The sequence below is a fragment of the Giraffa tippelskirchi genome, chromosome 13 (assembly GCF_054371585.1).
Source record: "Giraffa tippelskirchi isolate mGirTip1 chromosome 13, T2T-mGirTip1v1.2.pri, whole genome shotgun sequence".
NCBI classification, from domain to species: Eukaryota; Metazoa; Chordata; class Mammalia; order Artiodactyla; family Giraffidae; genus Giraffa; species Giraffa tippelskirchi.
This window is the reverse complement of record NC_137287.1, coordinates 112736980-112755611: the sequence shown is the minus strand read 5'-3', so window position 1 is coordinate 112755611 and position 18632 is coordinate 112736980. Positions and strand designations below refer to the sequence as shown.

The window sequence follows — 18632 nt, the reverse complement described above, 5'->3', positions numbered from 1 at the left end:
GTCATTAGGAGATCCTTCAGCGATTACCTTTGACAGAAGGGATGAAGGCTTGGTCCCTATAAAACAAGAGGCTGGAATTCTAACTTAACCACATGATTACCTTAACAACTGGAGTGTAGAGAGAGTCCTGATTCACCCCTTCATGTGCTGCATTTCCCCTGCAGGGTGATAGAGTCTTGATTCTGGTTCGGTCTTCAGTTGTCTCATACTTTTCATATTTACTCATCCTTATTTATTAATCAGTTGTAAGTTCCAGTTATAAAAATGAAAAGATCTAGGTGCTCACAGGTGAGCAGGGAGAGGGTGAGCGTGAACCAAACATGCAGACAATTAATCTGCAATTTGATAAGGACTGTGGAAGAAATAGTAAAGAAAAGAGATGATGATTCATCCAGCCTGGGCAAGAAAGGTTTTTGGAGAAAGTTATAAAGAAAGAATGGCTTTGGAGTCAGGCCTTGAATATACTCAATAGGGATTTGCTAGTGGCAACCCAAGCAGAGCATGGAGGTATAAAAGGATCGAGGGTGCAACACTCTGCTTTAGGAACATAGGGTTCAAAGAATGAACAGTGGAAAATTAGGGAGGGAATTTGGAGGGGGGAGGGTCTAAGTTGCAGGTTGTGCTCTGAGTTTTGGGTTGAAAATGGTACTTCAGGAGGAAATGGTACTTTAGTAAGATCTCACATGGCAAGAGGGCACATGATTGAGGTGAAGAGGTCCACCTCGCCCTCCAGAGGTAGCTGCAGAATAAAGAAGCTTCTGAAGACATGAGTGAGGCACACAGATACACACACACACACACACACACACCTATCCCTAACATATGTAATAACACAAAAGGGTCTGGGACAAGATATACACAGAGGCCTGTGGTCTCTTTCCTTCTCCTTTCACCTGACTCCATCCTTCCCCACAAAGGTCTGTTCCTCCAAACAGCTATCCTTTGTTCACCCTTTGGATCTAGGGGTACACAGATGGAATATGGTCTGACCTTGGATGGCCAAACCAAGGAAAGACGTTCAGACAAGCCCTGAAAGTGAGTTTGGGGCCATTGGGACAGGGAATTCTGAGGCGTTGGGCATCCAGAGCCTGGTCCAGGTGGGCCAGTGGGTCCACAGGGACCAGGTAGGCACATTAGCCCATTGACTCCTGCTCCAGGAGAAGGGCATGGTCTGCAGAGAGCTGGAGTGTGCTCCCCATTGCATAGGGCTTGGGATGGGCCCCCCACCACCAAGTCTAAAGGCATAGAGACAATGAACCTAGAGGTCACACCACTGTGATTTTCCATCAGAGGCAGACTTTTCAGCTTCCCAGAAAAGACACACTCTGTTCCCACTGTTTGCCATCTCAATGGCCTGTAGGCTCTTTCTCAAGAAGGTCATATGGACAGAGCCTTATCTGGAGGCAGAAACCATGGGCTCTAGGCTTGGACATATTTACACGAGGGATATAAATTCAACAAACCAATCTCCACTGCACACACAAGGCTTTCTCAGCAATTTCCAACTTGTTTGTACCAACTGGAATGTAAACCTGAGACTCTCCCTGCTGTAGGCAATTACCAGAGCAGAAGCAGGGTTTGGCATCAGAGGTCTGGGAGGGTCAGAGTGAAAGCGTGAATGCTTTTGAAAACTAGTTTCCATCATGTAGGATTTCAGGACATTATCTTGTTTGAATGAAAAAAATAGATGCATTCACCTTAAAGACTTGGTGATGTGCTTGCAGGGGACAGAACAGAGAATTGTGGAGTCAGAGGGTTCCAAGCCCAGTTTTCAAAAACAGATTACCATCTGTTCATCTCAGTTTAACCAACACAGACTGGGCCCCTTGACAGGCCTGGTGCCATGTGCTGGGTTGCTGGACAAACAGCATATGGTCCCTTGCAGCCTGGGAGGAGTGATGGATACAAGAACAAGCAGTTCCTGGAAAGCATGGCAAACACTGAGTGGGCTGGACAGCTGTGTAAAGTTCCGCGGGAGTCCAAAGCTGGGGACTTACTTAGCTTTGTGGCCCTGGGTAAGTCATGTCCCTTCGTTGATCTCAGTTCCCTATGCTGAACACTTGTTTTCAGCATGCAACTGTCCAGTCCAGAGTTAATGTATAGCTGGTCTTGCCTTTGCTTGAATGGGAGTGCTCGAGCTTACAGAACACTTTCACCCACACGTATATCACCCACAGGGTCACCAATGTTCTTGTCTTTTGAACTTGAACTGAGATTTGCTTGAATCTCTGATTCCATAGCCTGAGAAAGCCCCACATTATCTTTCAAGGTATCAGTAACACACATGGACAGTTTTTTTCCAGGTGCCCTTTGCCTCTGGTCTCTTTGTTCCCACGTGGTGTCTTATTTGGCTCGAGTGAGGCATTCAGATCTCAGAAGCTACAAGAAATCCAATCATAGCCAATCGTTTGTGGTATCTTGAGAACCTTGTTGAAGACTGGGAGTCCCATGAGAACAGTCCCTTTGGGCTCCACCCAGCATTCCACCATCATGTTCACTCTCTTCCTCCCCTATTCAGTCCCAGCAGCCAGTGAGTTCATTTTCCTCTTCCTCTAAAGGCTAAGCACAATTGATGCCAAGGCCCTGGGAGTGAAGCTTCTACTCCAAACAAGCTTCTAAAGGCAGTTCCCCAAGAAAGGCCATTCTCTCTAAGAGGAATGCCCACTGTTAGAGGCAATTTTCTCTCTCTTTACAGTTCCTTTTGTGCTCATTAATAGCCCTCTGAGATTAGTGCAACAATTTCCACTTTATAGATGAAGAAATGGAGGCTCAGAGATGAAGTGCCCTTGTCCAAGGTCACACAGCTAGTAAGCGCCAGAGTCTGGCTTCAAGCCGTGCTCTGCCTGGCTCCACTGTCCCTGTGGCCTGTCTGATGACAGTCAGTCACATCTGCTTCAGAAGGAGCAAGTCACTTCTCCTGTGCCCTGACCTTCCCACTCTGGGAGGGAGTCTCTGCTCTGTGGCTGGCTTGCAACATCTCTAGCCTTCTTTGAAAAGGTGCCCTCGTCTGCTCCTTCCTTGAAGAGCAGCAGAAAGGTGTTTATGTGCACATCTTCCTAGGTGAGCTCGGAGAGAGGACTCTGGTAGCTGGAGGCGAGGAGTGGGAAGACGTGCCAGTGCTCAGCCCCAATGTGATTAAGTGCCCGTGTCACCCTCCCCAGTGGGCCTTAGACTCCTATGGATCAAGCCATTTCTGCCTTACAGTTCTCAGCTTTCTCACTACATTCTCCCCAGATTCCTGATGACCATGACAGGCCTTATGTTTAAGTCCTTTCCTTGGTCTCCTTCCTGATACCACAGTACAGAGAAAACACAGAGATTCTGGTCCCAGAGCCTTCAAATCTCAGCTGTGCCACTCACTCTGTGGCTTTGGGCCCATCCTTTCATCTCACGCAACTTTGGTTTCCTCTAGGACAAGGCTAGTGATATTTTCTTCACAGGCTGTGGTGGGATTTACAAACTAAAGCATCGTTTCAACAGATACGCTGGGCACAGGCTGAAGGGATGAGCAGAGAGCACCCTTGCTCTCCAAGAGCTTACATTCTAGCGAGCAGGACAATTTTTACAAAGCTGTCATGCTGAACTTACCTCTTGTGAGTCTATATAAGTTCCTGGACCTCTCTGGCTTCAGTTTATTCATCCACAAAGGGGGATTGGCAGTCAGTTTCTTCCTTACGGGGTCACAAGGTGATGGGGGTGATAGAACCCAAAACTGAGGCTGTTGGCTATCAAGGTTGTTTTGTTTTTATTGTTTCTTTAGTGTTTGAAGGAGTATTGAGTGAGAGAGAGTGAAAGTCACTTAGTCGTGTCTGACTCTTTGCAACCCCATAGACTATACAGTCCATGGAATTCTCCAGAATACTGGAGTGGGTAGCCGTTCTTTCTCCAGGGGATCTTCCCAACCCAGGGTTCAAACCCAGGTCTCCCACATTAAAGGTGGATTCTTTACCAGCCGAGCCACAAGGGAAGTCCAAGAATATTGGAGTAGGTAGCCTATCCCTTCTCCAAGCACATCTTCCTGACCCAGGAATTGAACCAAGGTCTCCTGCATTGCAGGTGGATTCTTTACCAACTGAGCTATCAGGGAGAGAAGGGAGTGTTGGAGATTCCCAAATGTGTATTTAACGTGGACTGTGGTACATCTTAAGATGTTTGACAAAATAGGGTCATAACCTTGGATTTCATGGGTCTTAAATGTTCCCGATCTCACTCTAACAAGGTGAGCCAAGAGGGCATGATGGCAGTTGTCTAGCTGGACGAAGCTCCAAGTCAGTTTTGAAGGCACACCCAGAGGAGGGTCCATGAGGTTCTGAGCAGGGTGGGCGGCCTCCCTGCCAGCAGTGTTCTGGCATCTGGACCAAGAGAAAGGCTCCCGCCAGGCGGTGCTGGGGGATGCTCAGGACTTCCCAGGCAAGGAGTTTCTCACTGTTAATTCTGTCTATATGTCTGTCCTTGTGTGAAGCGAGCAGCAGTAGCACCCACACCAGGTCAGAACTCCCCAGCTCTGGGGACCTCCCTTCTCACTGTTCAATCCACGTGGGCTCCACATAGCAGCTTTTGTTCAGTGTCACCTCTTTGCTTTTGGGACACGGGTTTTCTTTTACATAACATGAGTTATTAGGCTGTAAGAGTGACCATGAACTCAGTAGTTGAGCAGGGCCAGGCTGCCTCAATCTCCCCAGCAGTGCATCAGAGGTCTGGGCTGGCTATTGGGCTCACCGACATTTATTTCTAAGCATCCTTCTCCAAAGAGGACCACTTCAAAGTGTGTCCCTACACAAGTCACAGGACATCTGCCCTGCACAGACAGATCAGAAAACTCAGCTCCATCAGTATCGTGTTCTTTTTTTCTTTTTGGCCATGCCATGTGGCATCCCCTGTCTTAGCTCTCCCACCAGGGATCAAACCCGTGCTCCTTGCAATGGAAGAGCAGAGTCCTGACCACTGGACCACCAGGGAATCCCCCCTCCCTATTTATCGCTGCACTGGCGGGGAAGCAGCCTTACCCCTACATGCTCTGAGGGGACCAGAGAGATGACAGAATCCATCATTTTGCATAAGGATGCTACACAGTACTGCTACATATAAGGTGGTTGGGTGGATACAGTATGTGAGGGCTTGTTATTATTTTTAGTACTTTTCCTTTTACTGCAAAAGAAAAACTGGCAAATATTGAGTGCTTAAATTCCAGGTGTAATTCTAAGAGCTTTGCAAACAACACCTCATTTAATGGCCTCCCACCCCCTGCGTAAAGTTAACTACTATCATTATCTCTATTTAACAAATGAAATAGAAAATGGACCCAAAGAGATTGTATAAATTGGTAAAGCCCTATAGGTAGGGTGAATCTCTGACTGAATCTCTAGCCTGTGCTTAACTACTGCCAGCGAAGAAAACCTGACAGAAGAACTTATGAGGTATGCTGATCATAAAAGAGGTTGTGTTTCTATTGTAATAAATGCCTAAACCTTAGAGAATGAGCTTTACATATGGAGATTTAAAAAAAAAATAGTTTTGTTTGTTATAATCTATTTTGAGGAAAAACATCTACTTAATTTGCATAAAGTATAAATAGAATATTCATAATAAAATAAAGATGGCCACTGTTATATATGAGGGTCTGGGACCAATATAAGTAAGGAGGGATGGAATGGGAGACAGCACTGGGGGGAGAAGGCATAATAAGACCTGTTTTTAATTTTTATTCCTTTAAAATTATGTATTATTTTTCATATTATTTTCTGTTATGACTTATTGTAGGATATTGAATGTAGTTCCCTGTGCTCTTCAACAGAACCTTGTTGTTTCTATATATAAGAGTTTGCATCTACTAATCCCATCTCCCAGTTCTTCCATCTCTTGTCCGTCTCCTCCTTGGCAACCACAAGTCTGTTCTTTATGCATGTAAGTGTGTTTCTGTTTTGTAGATAAATTCATTTGTGCCATATTTTAGATTCCACATGTAAGTGATACCATATGGTATTTATCTTTCTCTTTCTGACTTCCTTTGCTTAGTATGATCATCTCTGGATCCATCCATTTAGCTGCAAATGGCATTATTTCATTCTTTTTTATGGCTGAGTAGTATTCCACTGTACACATCCATTGTATACATATTCAATCTTTATCTGTTCCTTTGCTGATGGACATTTAGGTCCATCCCATGTCCTGGCTGCTGTGAACATGGGGCGCAAATATCTTTTGATTTATAATTTTGTCCAAATATGTGCCTAGGAGTTGGACAACTGCATCAGATCTGTTTTTAGAATGATCTCCCTGGAGAGGCCTGTTTGGTTGAGAATGGAGCGGAGACAAGGAAGAGTTGAAGGCTGTTGTGGGTGGCTCCAAAAGGTAGAGTTGTGTTTTCAGTGAAAGGAAAGGAGATTCCACGGCGTTGTCCACTGGTCACAGTGACAGCCTGGGTGCTGTGTGTCAAGGATGCAGCTCAGTTTGCATTCTCTGCACTCTAGTGCAGTGAACTGAAAAGAGGGGGCTTGTTTCTCAAGGCAAGGGGTGTGGCCAGATGAAATGTAAAGAGAGAGATGAGAACTCCAGCTTCCTTCTCAATTAGTATTTCCCCAAAGCATTGTGTGTGCTGTTGCTGGCACCCACGGTGGTCTTCAGTGGTACCTGATGAACCTAAACGATTTTAACAACTTTGCATTTTTTTAAATGGTTAATACTCATTTATGACAAGTGAGTCAGGTTTTCCCTTTAAATAGGTTTTCTTTTAGATGCTTGTGTTTAAATAGTAGGTTTGTTTTACAGAAAAATAGTAATTAAATTATATTCTAAGTGGTGAAATCAGAAAGGCAGTGGCTGAATTGGTGAGAGCTGTGTTCCCCTGTTTTAGCGGAGCCCCCACCCCGCCTTCCCAATGGCCTGCTCACAGCCCCATGTCTTGCGTGTGTGTCTTGCAGACCCGGTGCACGGCCCACAGAACGTGGAGATCGTGGACATCCGAGCCCGGCAGCTGACCCTGCAGTGGGAGCCCTTCGGCTACGCAGTAACCCGCTGCCACAGCTACAACCTCACGGTGCAGTACCAGTACGTGTTCAACCAGCAGCAGTACGAGGCCGAAGAGCTCATCCAGACCTCGTCCCACTACACCCTGCGGGGCCTGCGTCCCTTCATGACCATCCGGCTGCGGCTGCTGCTGTCCAACCCCGAAGGCCGGATGGAGAGCGAGGAGCTGGTGGTGCAGACAGAGGAGGACGGTGAGTCAGGGAGTGGGCGTGCTCCCTCAGGAACTGGGAGGGCTGGGCCAGCCCAGGGGGCCACGCCTAGCAGTTACAAGGGTTTATTTTTCTCCAGCATCTTTCATCTCTCTGTCAGTATATCAGCATCTTCTCTAATGCCTTCAGTAACACACCGTGCAGGCTGTATAGTGTACCACTCCAGAGGGCACTCTCCCCCTAGACAGTGACACCTCTGCCACAGACACACGCTCATCCACATCCCTGCTCTCACTGTATACCACCTGCTGTGCCAACATTTAACCACGCTGATGCCTCGCCAAAGAGAAGATGTGTATCGATCATACTGTTGAAACATGTTGAGTTTGGAGTCAGACGGCTCTGGAATCGCTTAAAAATTAGGATCAGAAAATACACATAAAGAGCTTGGCACACACATTGAATGCACTCAGAACCACATATTCACCTGGGTGTCCTCTAGGCGTCTCAAAAAAGTATCCAAAATTGAACTCATATCCTCCCCTATACTGACTTCTCTCCCTGTGTTCAGGTGTACTTCCTAGAACACAGGGAGACCTGAGTGATGGTCCCTGGTGGAATCAAGACCCGTATCCTCAGCTGCAAAGTCCCACGAGAGGAAAGCACTCCAGCCTCTTCTAACCTCGTCCCTCAATCCCTCCATCTTATCCTAGACCTGGAAGTTTTATCAAATCTGCCTTTGTAACAAGCCCTCCCCAATCCCTTTAAAAATCATCCTCACAGCCCCTCTCTTTGCAGCCCCTCTAGACTGTGCTTCTGGGTAGCACAGTGGTGGGGACTCAGCCTCTGTCACCTTACTCCTCCATCTTCCTGTCTTGCAAAGAACCTTGATCTCCTGTGGGTACAGCTCTCACTGGGTCAGCCTCTCCAGAAGATTTTAGCACCCTGCTTCCTGGAAACCTATTCCCATCCAGCCTCCAACAGAGGGTCAGACGTCTCATCTTGGCTTCATTCTGTGACCCTGGATTTGGCTTCTGATGAAGCTGCCAGAACTTTCTCTAGATTTGTCTCCATTGTATCAAAGATAAATAGCTCCTTCTCCAGCACATAGGCTAATACACTGTCTGAGAAGTCAGACTCTGGAGCCAAATATGCCTGGAGAAAGTTATTTAACCTCTCAGTGCCTTGGTTCCTTATCTGTAAAAATGGAGACAAATTGAGAATTCTCTGGTGGTCCAGTGGTTAGGACTCTGTGCTTCCACTGTTGGGGCCCAGGTTTGATCCCTGGTCAGGAAACGAAGACCCCACAAGCCATATGGTTATTTTTTTTTTTTTAAAAAGGAGATAATAATAGTACCTAACTTATAGGTTGTTGCGCTCATAGAAAAGATGGCATATAAAGAAACTAGAATCATGTCCATCAGACTGTAAGTTTTCATTAAATGTAGCTACTACATTTGCACTAAGTCAAAAAAAAACTTGACAAAGAATCCTCTAGCACAATCAACACAGAAACCACCCATCCATCTCTTCAGAGCTGTAGATGTCCAGTGCCGTAGCTATCGAAAATATGACATCGATATCCAAGGAGTGGCAATGTGGCAGGAATTTCACATTAATTTAAAAATAATCATCCCATTCATATTTCCAATAACATTAAACCTGATTTTATATAATAAGGAGATCCAGAGTTGGGGCAAGGAGGGTGGTTTGCTGGTTTAGTTGCTAAGTTCTGTCTGACTCTTGTGACTCCATAGACTGTAGCCCACCAAGCTCCTCTGTGCCTGAGATTTCCCAGGCAAGAATACTGGAGTGGGTAGCCATTTCCTTCTCCAGGGGATCTTCCCAACCCAGATATTAAACACGGGTCTCCTGTATTGCAGGCGGTCTCTTTACTGACTGAGCCACCAGGGAAGCCCAGGGTGGTTTAGTGACAAGTGCTCATGAGGGGACCTGGTTGTTAGACAAGAGGAAGCATGTTGGGAACCAGCATGAAAATTCAGGACGCTGAAGATGAACAGGAGGGTTTAGCCCAGGAACAGCTCAGGGCATTTCTTACCAAGATGCTCTGCCTGCCTTGGGCTGCTTTTTGAGGATTACCTACATGTGCAGCTGTACATCCCAAGTCCCATCTTTAAGGCATGCCTGTGCACCACTCCAGAGGGCACTGTCCCCCTAGACAGTGACACCTCTGCCACAGACACACGCTCATCCACATCCCTCTCCATTTCTTCTTCTCTTCACCAAGAGAGAAAACAAAAGGCCAATCACAAGGTCTTTATCAAAACAAATTGAGAACAGCAATGCTTTGAAATTAAATTTTAATCAAACAGCATTAACGGCAGCACCTCCATCCCTGCTCTCTCGAGCTGTGTGGGAATCATCACAGTAAAAGCACCAACATTCAGGACACCAGGCCTCTGACTTGCAGCTCTCCTGAGGCCCCACCTCAGGGAGCATGGAGACAACAGGAAGGCCTCAGAAGAGCACAGGCCCCTGTGCACGCCAGGGTTAGGTTCCATTTCTCCTGAAGAGGGGAGAGGCACCATCTCTGTTTGCCGGGGGCTCATTGACCTTGAGGTCGAGCTGCGAATGGAGCTCAGCTCTAGTCCAGTAACTGAAACCCCCTTCAGGGAACCAAGGAAGCAGCTTGCGGGTTGAGCTGGCTGGAGTCACGCTGCTTTCGTCTGTGCTACAAAATTGTCTTCTGGGAAATGTGTGGAATTTGTAGTTCCATCACCCCAGTGCCTTTGTGAGCGTGTGAACTAACCCACCACTGGTGAGAACAGCTTGTGACCGCTGAGCCCCAGTGCTTCATCTGCGAAGGGGTTGTTAATAGGAGGCTAAACAGGTTCTTTATTTTTTTCTCCTTTTCTTCACAAATGTCTCAGACAAATACCACAACTCAGCTTGCTGGGTGGTTACTTCTCTGCCTTCAACCAAACCACAGCCAAGACTGTGAAATGGAATCTCTGAGATTCTGAAGAAGGAAAACAAAATAGATGATGGTCTCATTTTGGCTACCCCTTATTGAGACCTACAGTGGGCTAGGCACACGTTATACACTATGATTCATACTTGATTTTACTTTGAAATGTTTCAAAACCATGGAAAAATTGGAAGAAGAGTATAAGCAATATCTGTAAACCCCTCACGAGACTTAACACTAGTGAACACCTTGCTGTCTACTTTTTCATATGCATATATGACACCTGTGTATGACATAGGGCTTCCCTGACAGCTCAATTGGTAAAGAAATCCGCCTGCAATACAGGAGACCTTGGTTCAGTTCCTGGGTCAGGAAGATCCGCTGGAGAAGGGATAGGCTACCCACTCCAGTATTCTTGGGCTTCCCTCGTGGCTCCGCTGATAAAGAATCCGCCTGCAATGCGGAAGACCTGGGTTCGATCCCTGGGTTGGTACGATCCCCTGGAGAAGGGAAAGGCTACCCACTCCAGTATTTTGGCCTGGAGAATTCCATGGACTGTATAGTCCATGGGGTCACAAAGAGTTGGACACAACTGAGTGACTTCAACTTTCACTTTCACTTGTGTAATATATTTGATATGGAAATAACATATATAAACATACATATAATATTTTTAACTATTTTAAAGTAAGTGGCAGAAGTCATGATACCTCACCCCTAAATTCTTTAGCATGCATGACAATTAATGATAAGGACTTGCCCCTCCATACCCCACAATACCAAACCCACAATACATCTAAGAAATTTTGCAGTAATTCTAAAATAATCAAATAAACAATCTGTTTTCATATTTCCAGTAACATTAAACCTGATTTCGTGTGACAAACCAGCATGTGAGACATGTTTGGCAAAAATGCTATATGAGTTGGTGATGTAGGTTTCTCTCTGTAGCATGTCAAAAGGTACGTGATGTCAGGGACCCCCTCTACTGGTGATGCTGAGTGGGTCCCTTTGATAAGACGGGGACCACCCAGTCTCTTCACAGTAAATGTGGCACCTTTTCTCTTTGTAAATTAGCTCACCTGTGCAGTGGTGTTTTGAGATCTTGGAATATCTCTAGTCCCCGAGAACTTTAAAAAAATTTTTTTCTATGAAGTATGGTAGATTTACAATGTTAATTTCTTCTGTATAGCAAACTGAGTCAGTTATACATTTATATATTTTTTTCCATATTCTTTTTCATTATGGTTTGTCACAGGATATTGAATATACTTCCCTGTGCTATATAGTAGGACCTTGTTGTTTAACCATCCTATATATAATAGTTTACATCTGCTAATCCCAAACTCCCAGTCCTTCTCTCCTCTACCCTCTCTCCCCCTTGGCAACCACAGGTCTGTTCTCTGTATCTGTGAGTCTGTTTCTGTTTTGTAGGTAAGTTCATTTGTGCCATATTTTAGATTTCACATGTAAGTGATATCATGTCTTTCTGACTTACTTTGCTTAGTATGATAATATCTTTTGCTCTAAGTGGCATTATTTTTTTTCTTTTTATGCTGAGTGATATTCCATTGTGTGTACACACACACACACACACACACACACACACACACACATATACATATACATACGCACAACATACCACATTTCTTTATCCATTCATCTGTGGATAAACATGTAGTTTGCTTCTATGTCTTGACTGTTGTAAATAGTGCTGCTGTGAACATTGGGGTGCATGGATCTTTTTGGATTAGAGTTTTGTCCAGATATAGGCCCAGAAGTGGGATTGCTGGATCATATGGCAACTCTGTTTTTAGTTTTCTGGGGAAACTTCATACTGTTGTCCATAGTGGCTATACCAATTTACATTCCCGCCAGCAGTGAAGGTGAGTTCCCTTTTCTCCACACACTCTCCAGCATTTATTTGTAGACTTTTTAATGATGACCATTCTGACTTGTATGAGGTGGTACCTCATTGCAGTTTTGATTTGTATTTCTCTAATAATTAGGGATATTGAGCATCTTTCATGAGCCTATTGGCCATTTGTATGTCGTCTTTAGAGAAATGTCTGTTTAGGTCTTCTGCGCATTTTTCAGTTGGGCCGTTTGTGTTTTTGTCATTAAATTGTATGAGCTGTTTGTATATTTTGGAAATTAAGCCCTTGCTGGTTACATTGTCTGCAAATATTTTCTCCCATTATGTAGGACAGGAGCCTGGTGCACTACAGTGCATGGGGTTGCAAAGAATAAAACCAACTTAGTGATTGAGCATGCATGTAGTTAGTCTTTTGTTTTATTTATGGTTGCATTTGCTTTGCAAAAGCTTGTAAGTTTGATTAGGTGCCATTTGTTTTTTTTCATTTGTTTGTTTTTGTTTTTATTTCTATTGCCTTGGGAGATTAACCTAAGGAAACATTGGTATGATTTGTGTCAGAGAATTTTTGCCTTCAATCTCTTCTAGGAATTTTATGGTGTCATAGCTTATGTTTAAGTCTTTAAGCCATTTTGAATTTATCATTGTGTATGGTGTAAGGTGGAGAAGGCAGTGGCACCCTACTCCAGTACTCTTGCCTGGAAAATCCCATGGACAGAGGAGCCTAGTAGGCTGCAGTCCATGGAGTCGTGAAGAGTTGGACACGACTGAGTGACCTCACTTTCTCTTTTCACTTTCATGCATTGGAGAAGGAAATGGCAACCCACTCCAGTGTTCTTGCCGGGAGAATCCCAGGGACGGGGTGGGGGGGCTGGTGGGCTGCGGTCTATGGGGTCCCACAGAGTCAGACACGACTGAAGTGACTTAGCAGCAGCATGGTGTAAGGGAGTGTTCTAACTTCATTGATTTACGTGCAGCTGTCCGACTTTCCCAGCACTACTTGTTGAAGAGACTGTTTTTTTTTTTCCATTTTATAGTCTTGCCTCCTTTGTTGAAGATGAATTGCCCATAGGTGTGTGGGTTTATTTCTGGGTTCTCTATTCTGTTTCATTGAAATGTATGTCTGTTTTTGTGCCAGTACCATGCCGTTTTGATTGTTTTAACTTTGTAGTGTGTCTGAAGTCTGGGAGGGTTATGCTTCCTGCTTTGTTCTTTTCCCTTAGGATTGCTTTGCCAGTTCTGGGTCTTCCTAAGAACTTTTGACCCAAAGATTTTAGCGCTCCCTGGTAATCTTCACCTGAATCTGTTATTACCAATATTTGCAAAAGGATGTTTTTAAATCTAGCATTCCCTCTACATGTATTATTTAGCATTCTTCTTTATAAAACAGCTTTTCTCTCCTCATCCTCCTCTCCATTTTTACTTTCCCTGTTGACTCATGGGTCTTTTTTTTTTTTTTAACTCAATGTATTAAAATCCATCACTATCATTATTCTTTTCAGTGCTCAAACTGTCTCATATATGGCTTGTGAGAGTCCCTTCTAATTGGCTGCTAGGTCCTTTTGACATGGTCTCATTCATCTTCCTTGCTTCTGGTGCAACAGAACATTCCAGACTACACTTGTAATATCTCTGCCCCTGACCTGGAGTCAACCACTTATCCAAGGATTTCTGGCGTTATTGAGTGGAGATTGAATATTTTAGCATTAAGAGATGCATTGTAGGTGTGCTCAATGAGCTATGATTGCCTCCAGGTTCTTCAAGAAGGTAGAGCTGGGGAATATAATTTATCTGTTTTAAATAATATTGTTGTTGTTCAGTCACTAAATCATGTCTGACTCTTTGTGATCCTGTGGACTGTAGCTCGCCAACCTCCTCTGTCCTACATTATTTCCCAGAGTTTGCTCAAATGCATGGCCATTGAGCATCACCGGCTATGATGATGATGCTATCTAACTGTCTCATCCTCTGCCACCTGCTTCTCCTTTTGCCTTCAGTCTTTCCCAGCATCAGGGTCTTTTCCAATGAGTCAGTTCTTCATATCAGATGGCCAAAGTGTTGGTGCTTAAGCTTCAGCAACATTCCTTCCAATGAATATTGAGGTCTGATTTCCTTTGGGATTGACTGGTTTGATCTCCTTTCAATCCAAGGGACTCTTAAGAGCCTTCTCCAGCACCACAATTAAAAAGCATCAATTTCTTGGCTCTCCACCTTCATTATGGTCCACCTCTCACATCCCTACATGACTGCTGCGAAAGCCATAGCTTTGACTATACAGACCTTTGTCAGCAATCATGAACTCACACTAATTCAAATCTAGCACCTCAGGATTCTTCTCAGTCTGTACATATCTACCTCCTTCACCCACAGTGAGAACCCCAGTTCCCAACCTTCACATATTTTTTTTTTATTTGTTCCATAATACAATACATACAAAGTAGTTTCAGAGTTACAATACCAGTCCTTCTAACAAACAGGAAAGCTACTAAATTAGGTTAAAGATTTTCTTTTTAGATTTTCTCTCCTTGACCAGTCAAGAAGCCATGTCCAAAGGTTCGTTATTTTCTCTGGATGGTTATATCATCAATTTAATACCCAATTATGTTCATTTATTTCAGTTTTAAGGTTTGCCTTCCCCTCATCCTCTTTGCTTTAATATCATTGTTTTTAATATCAAAAGTTTCTTTGTTCAAAACTCAGAGCTCTATAAAAAGGTACACTCAGAGAAGTATTGCCAGCATCTCTCTTTCACACTGTTCCTATCCATACCAGAAACATAATCACTTGTAAAATATTTATTTCAGATATGTCTTTCTTATATATAGTTCATTTTGCAAAAAAAGTAAAAACTATTTATCTCTTATTTTTATATAAAAGATAACTTGTTAAGTATATTCTGCATCTTATGTTCACTTAATATGCCATGGATATCAGTCTGTGTTGGTTTGTACAGATTTGTATCATTCTTTTATAGCTGTGTGAGGCTTCATTATGTGAAAATAGCATGAGAATTCAAGCAGGATCCTCTAGACACTTGGTTGTTCCCATTATTTCCTAGGATAAATAGTACTGTAACCACTATTGTGCATATTGTGGTATTGTGGAGCTATATTTTCATGAGAAATTCCTTAAAGTGGGATTGCTTGGGTCAATAAGTAAATGTATATGCATTTTTGTTAGATGATGACAGGTACTTCTCCATAAAAGTTCTATCATTTTACATATTCATCAGCAATGTCAGTTCAGTTCAGTCACTCAGTTGTGTCCTATTCTTTGGGACCCCATGGACTGCAGCATGCCAGGCTTCCCTGTCCATCACCAACTCCCAAAGCGTGCTCAAACTCATGTCCATCGAGTCGGTGATTCCATCCAACCATCACTATCAGCAGTGTAGATTCATTTAATCTTAACATCAAACATGAAAAAGCAAGGAGTATCATTTTTCTTATTTTACAGTAAGGAATTTAGACTCCCATATAATTTATAACAGTATAAAAATCTAGTTGATTATAATTAGTAATATATAATAGTATATAATATATTAATTGATATGTGCTTAATCACATATGGTACATATATTATTTCATTTAATTTGAGACATGTACTTTCATTGTAGAGAAGACTGACATATTTTAGGAATGAGTGCCTATATTTTCTGTGCATTTCTAACAAGATTAATTATCTGGTTTCTCAAGTCACATGAAGCTAGAAGGAGGCTGCATATGGCTAGGGATAGGTGTTTGGACAGTAACAAGATGCAGTACATAAAATCTGGAAAAGAGGAAAGTGAGAAGAAAAGTGTAAAAAGCAGTGACAGCAAGGCAGTAAGTAATGCAGTCCAGACCCATCTAATGGGAGGGTAGAAAGCCATACACATCTGAGTAAGTCCTGAGCCATCATTTACTTAGAGCTCAGTGCATGTTTGATGTTTACAGAGATGACCTTGAGCTATCACAGAGTAAGGAGGAGTGCAGTTAGTTTTCAAATGCCCACTATGAGCTAGGTGTTATTCTGATACTCTTCATTCATGTAGTCAGTTCCCAAATACTGTGATGTAGATACTACTGACACTGTGTGGATGAGAAATCTGAGGCTCAGAGACTTAAGGAACCTGTCTAAGGCTACTAGATAGCAAGTGGAAGAGGCAATAAATAGATCCCAAAATCTTGTTTCTGCTTCCCCCCCAACCCCATCTAAGATACAGTCCAACCCCTGGCCAATATCTTCCTGAACACTCTCTGTTTTTTTCTTCTCTGTAGTACTTATCATGATCTGAAATACTCTGTGTGTGTGTTTATTGTCTGCGTGACACATAGTGGACGCTCATTAACTATTTGTGGGATGAGTGAATATTTAATATCAAAACCCACGCCTCTTTCATGATATCACTGAACTCTGTTTATATACACTAGGAAGGTGAAGAAGTGCATAATGGATTTTATTTATGTTCAAACCCAGCTTATACTGGTGTGATAGAGCTAAGTATTAGCCTCTCTTCTGGCCTCTGAATCCAGTGATAACACATTCATTGCTTGAAATCAACCATGGTGATGTTTATACCATGGAAATTGGCAAACATATTGAGGTTTTATTTTGTTTTGTTTTCCTGGAGAGCTGGCTGTGAAACATTTACTAATACACCACTGTATAGTTCCATTAAAAAGGTATGTTTGACATCTTAAGATAGAAAAATCCATCTAGAAAAAAATGATCTTGCCTCCAGCAAGAGTGGAAATTACAAGGTAGATTAAAATTGTCTAAATCTATCTTTTCTCTATAAGACTTCCAGACTCCTCCGAAACGTTTTCAAATTATTTCAATTTTTAAGTTAGTTCGGAGCCTCTATAATGAACAAAAACCAACTAACCAATAAATATGTTACCTGGAATGGAGAGGCAAACAATAATCAGTAAAGAAGACCTAGACAAGAAGGGGAACTTCTGTTGACTCTGCAGGACTCTGCAGTAACTAATTGTTACTTCTCATAACTACTCTCAAAGTTCACCATTAGCCCCACTTTTCAGATGTGAAAATGGAGGGGAAGGAAGAAGAGGAAAGGGTAAGACAGGCAAGGACAGGAGAAAACTTCCCTTGATAACATTCTGTCCTTCTTTATGTTGAAATGAAAATTTCCCTTAAATTACCATCTGAGTTTTAGACACAAGAAAACATCTGGTTTAATTACAGTGAATTTACATGAACCTACTGACAAGAAGCACAGTTAAAATTAGCAATTTTAAAGAGAATGAAATTATAAAGTAATTAACCTTTGTTGTAGAACTCTGTCAAAAGGATGGAAAGTTCCGTGCTGTTAGAAAAAGAAATTCTGGAAAGGGAATATGTGGATTCATTAAAGAATTTTAAAGAGAAAAAAGAAGGGTAAAGCAACTTAGAATTAGAAGATAAGACCAATCAGGAATCTTTCCTCAAGGAAGTCTTTTCACAGTGGAGTTGGGGGAGTCCTAGTTGACTCTAAAGAAAGTACAGTCACCCCTCCATATCCATGGATTCCATGTCCTTGGGTTTGGTAACCATGGGCTCCATATTTGTGGGTTCCATATCTGAAGATTGATTTAGAAATCAATGGACAGTTGATTAAATCCTCCCATGGGGAGCCCCCAATATGGAGGGTGTGTGTGTGTTAGTCGCTCAGTTGTGTCCAACTCTTTGCAACCCCATGGACTGTAGCCCATCAGGCTCCTTTGTCCATGTAATTCTCCAGGCAAGAATACCGCCACACCTTTCTCCAGGACATCTTTCTGACCCAGGGATCGAACTGCATCTCCTGCTTGCAGGCAGATTGCTTACAGATTCTTTACCATCTCAGCCACTGGCAAAACCCCAATATGGAGGGCGGTGTTATATAAAGAATTTGAGCTTCAGTGGATTTTGTTATTTTGTTATCCTGGATCCCGTCCCTGCAGACACTGAGGGTCAACTATGAGTTGGCTTCATTGAAAAAGACTTCTTGACTTATGGAGGAGTAGTGGAATGTGGTGAAAAACAGCCTTGGCCTAGGGCTAAGATGACCTGATTTTGCCACTAACTTGACTCTGTTGTGACTTGTCTTTCAGCCTTTCTAAGCCCACATGTCTACCGGGTGATGGAAGAAAGGGGTGATTCAAAAACCACTCTGAAATCAGAAAGATCTGGGCTATATCCAAGCTCCATTCACTACTTTGCAAATAAATTAGTTGCATTGTGTACACTTTAGTCCTCCCATCAGTAAAATGGGGAGTGGTCATCCTATTGATTTCTATATGGTATCCTACATGAAAGTCTATACATAAAGCATTTAATTTACTGTCTGCCATGAGCCATGTTAAATGGTGTATGGCCAGTGCCAGACCTGACAGACTACTTGTTGTTTTTACTGCGTCATGTGGTTTGTGGGATCTTTGTTCCCCCAGCAGGGATTGCAGTCCCCTAAAGTGGGTTGCCACACCTTTCTCCAGGGGACCTTTCCCCAACAATGAAAGCACAGAGTCCTAAGTCATTGGGCCACCAGGGAATTCCCTCTGCGGGACGCTTTTTTTTTTTTTTTTTAACTTTTTGTCTTGTATTGAGGTATAGCCAATTAATATACAATGTTGTGGTAGTTTCAGGTGAACAATGAAGGGAATCAGCTGCACATATATATGTACTCATAACAGAC

General features: G+C 43.1%; 1 protein-coding gene across 7 annotated transcripts in view; it reads left to right on the top strand.

Moving 5' to 3' along the window:
• PTPRT (protein tyrosine phosphatase receptor type T) overlaps window positions 1–18632 on the top strand; it is a 1099906-nt gene that overhangs the window by 691443 nt on the left and 389831 nt on the right. For all 7 annotated transcript variants that reach the window (XM_081556965.1, XM_081556964.1, XM_081556963.1 and 4 more), the window contains one exon: window positions 6921–7217. In XM_081556965.1, coding sequence (XP_081413091.1) covers window positions 6921–7217 — 297 coding nt within the window. The remainder of the gene's footprint in view (window positions 1–6920; window positions 7218–18632) is intronic.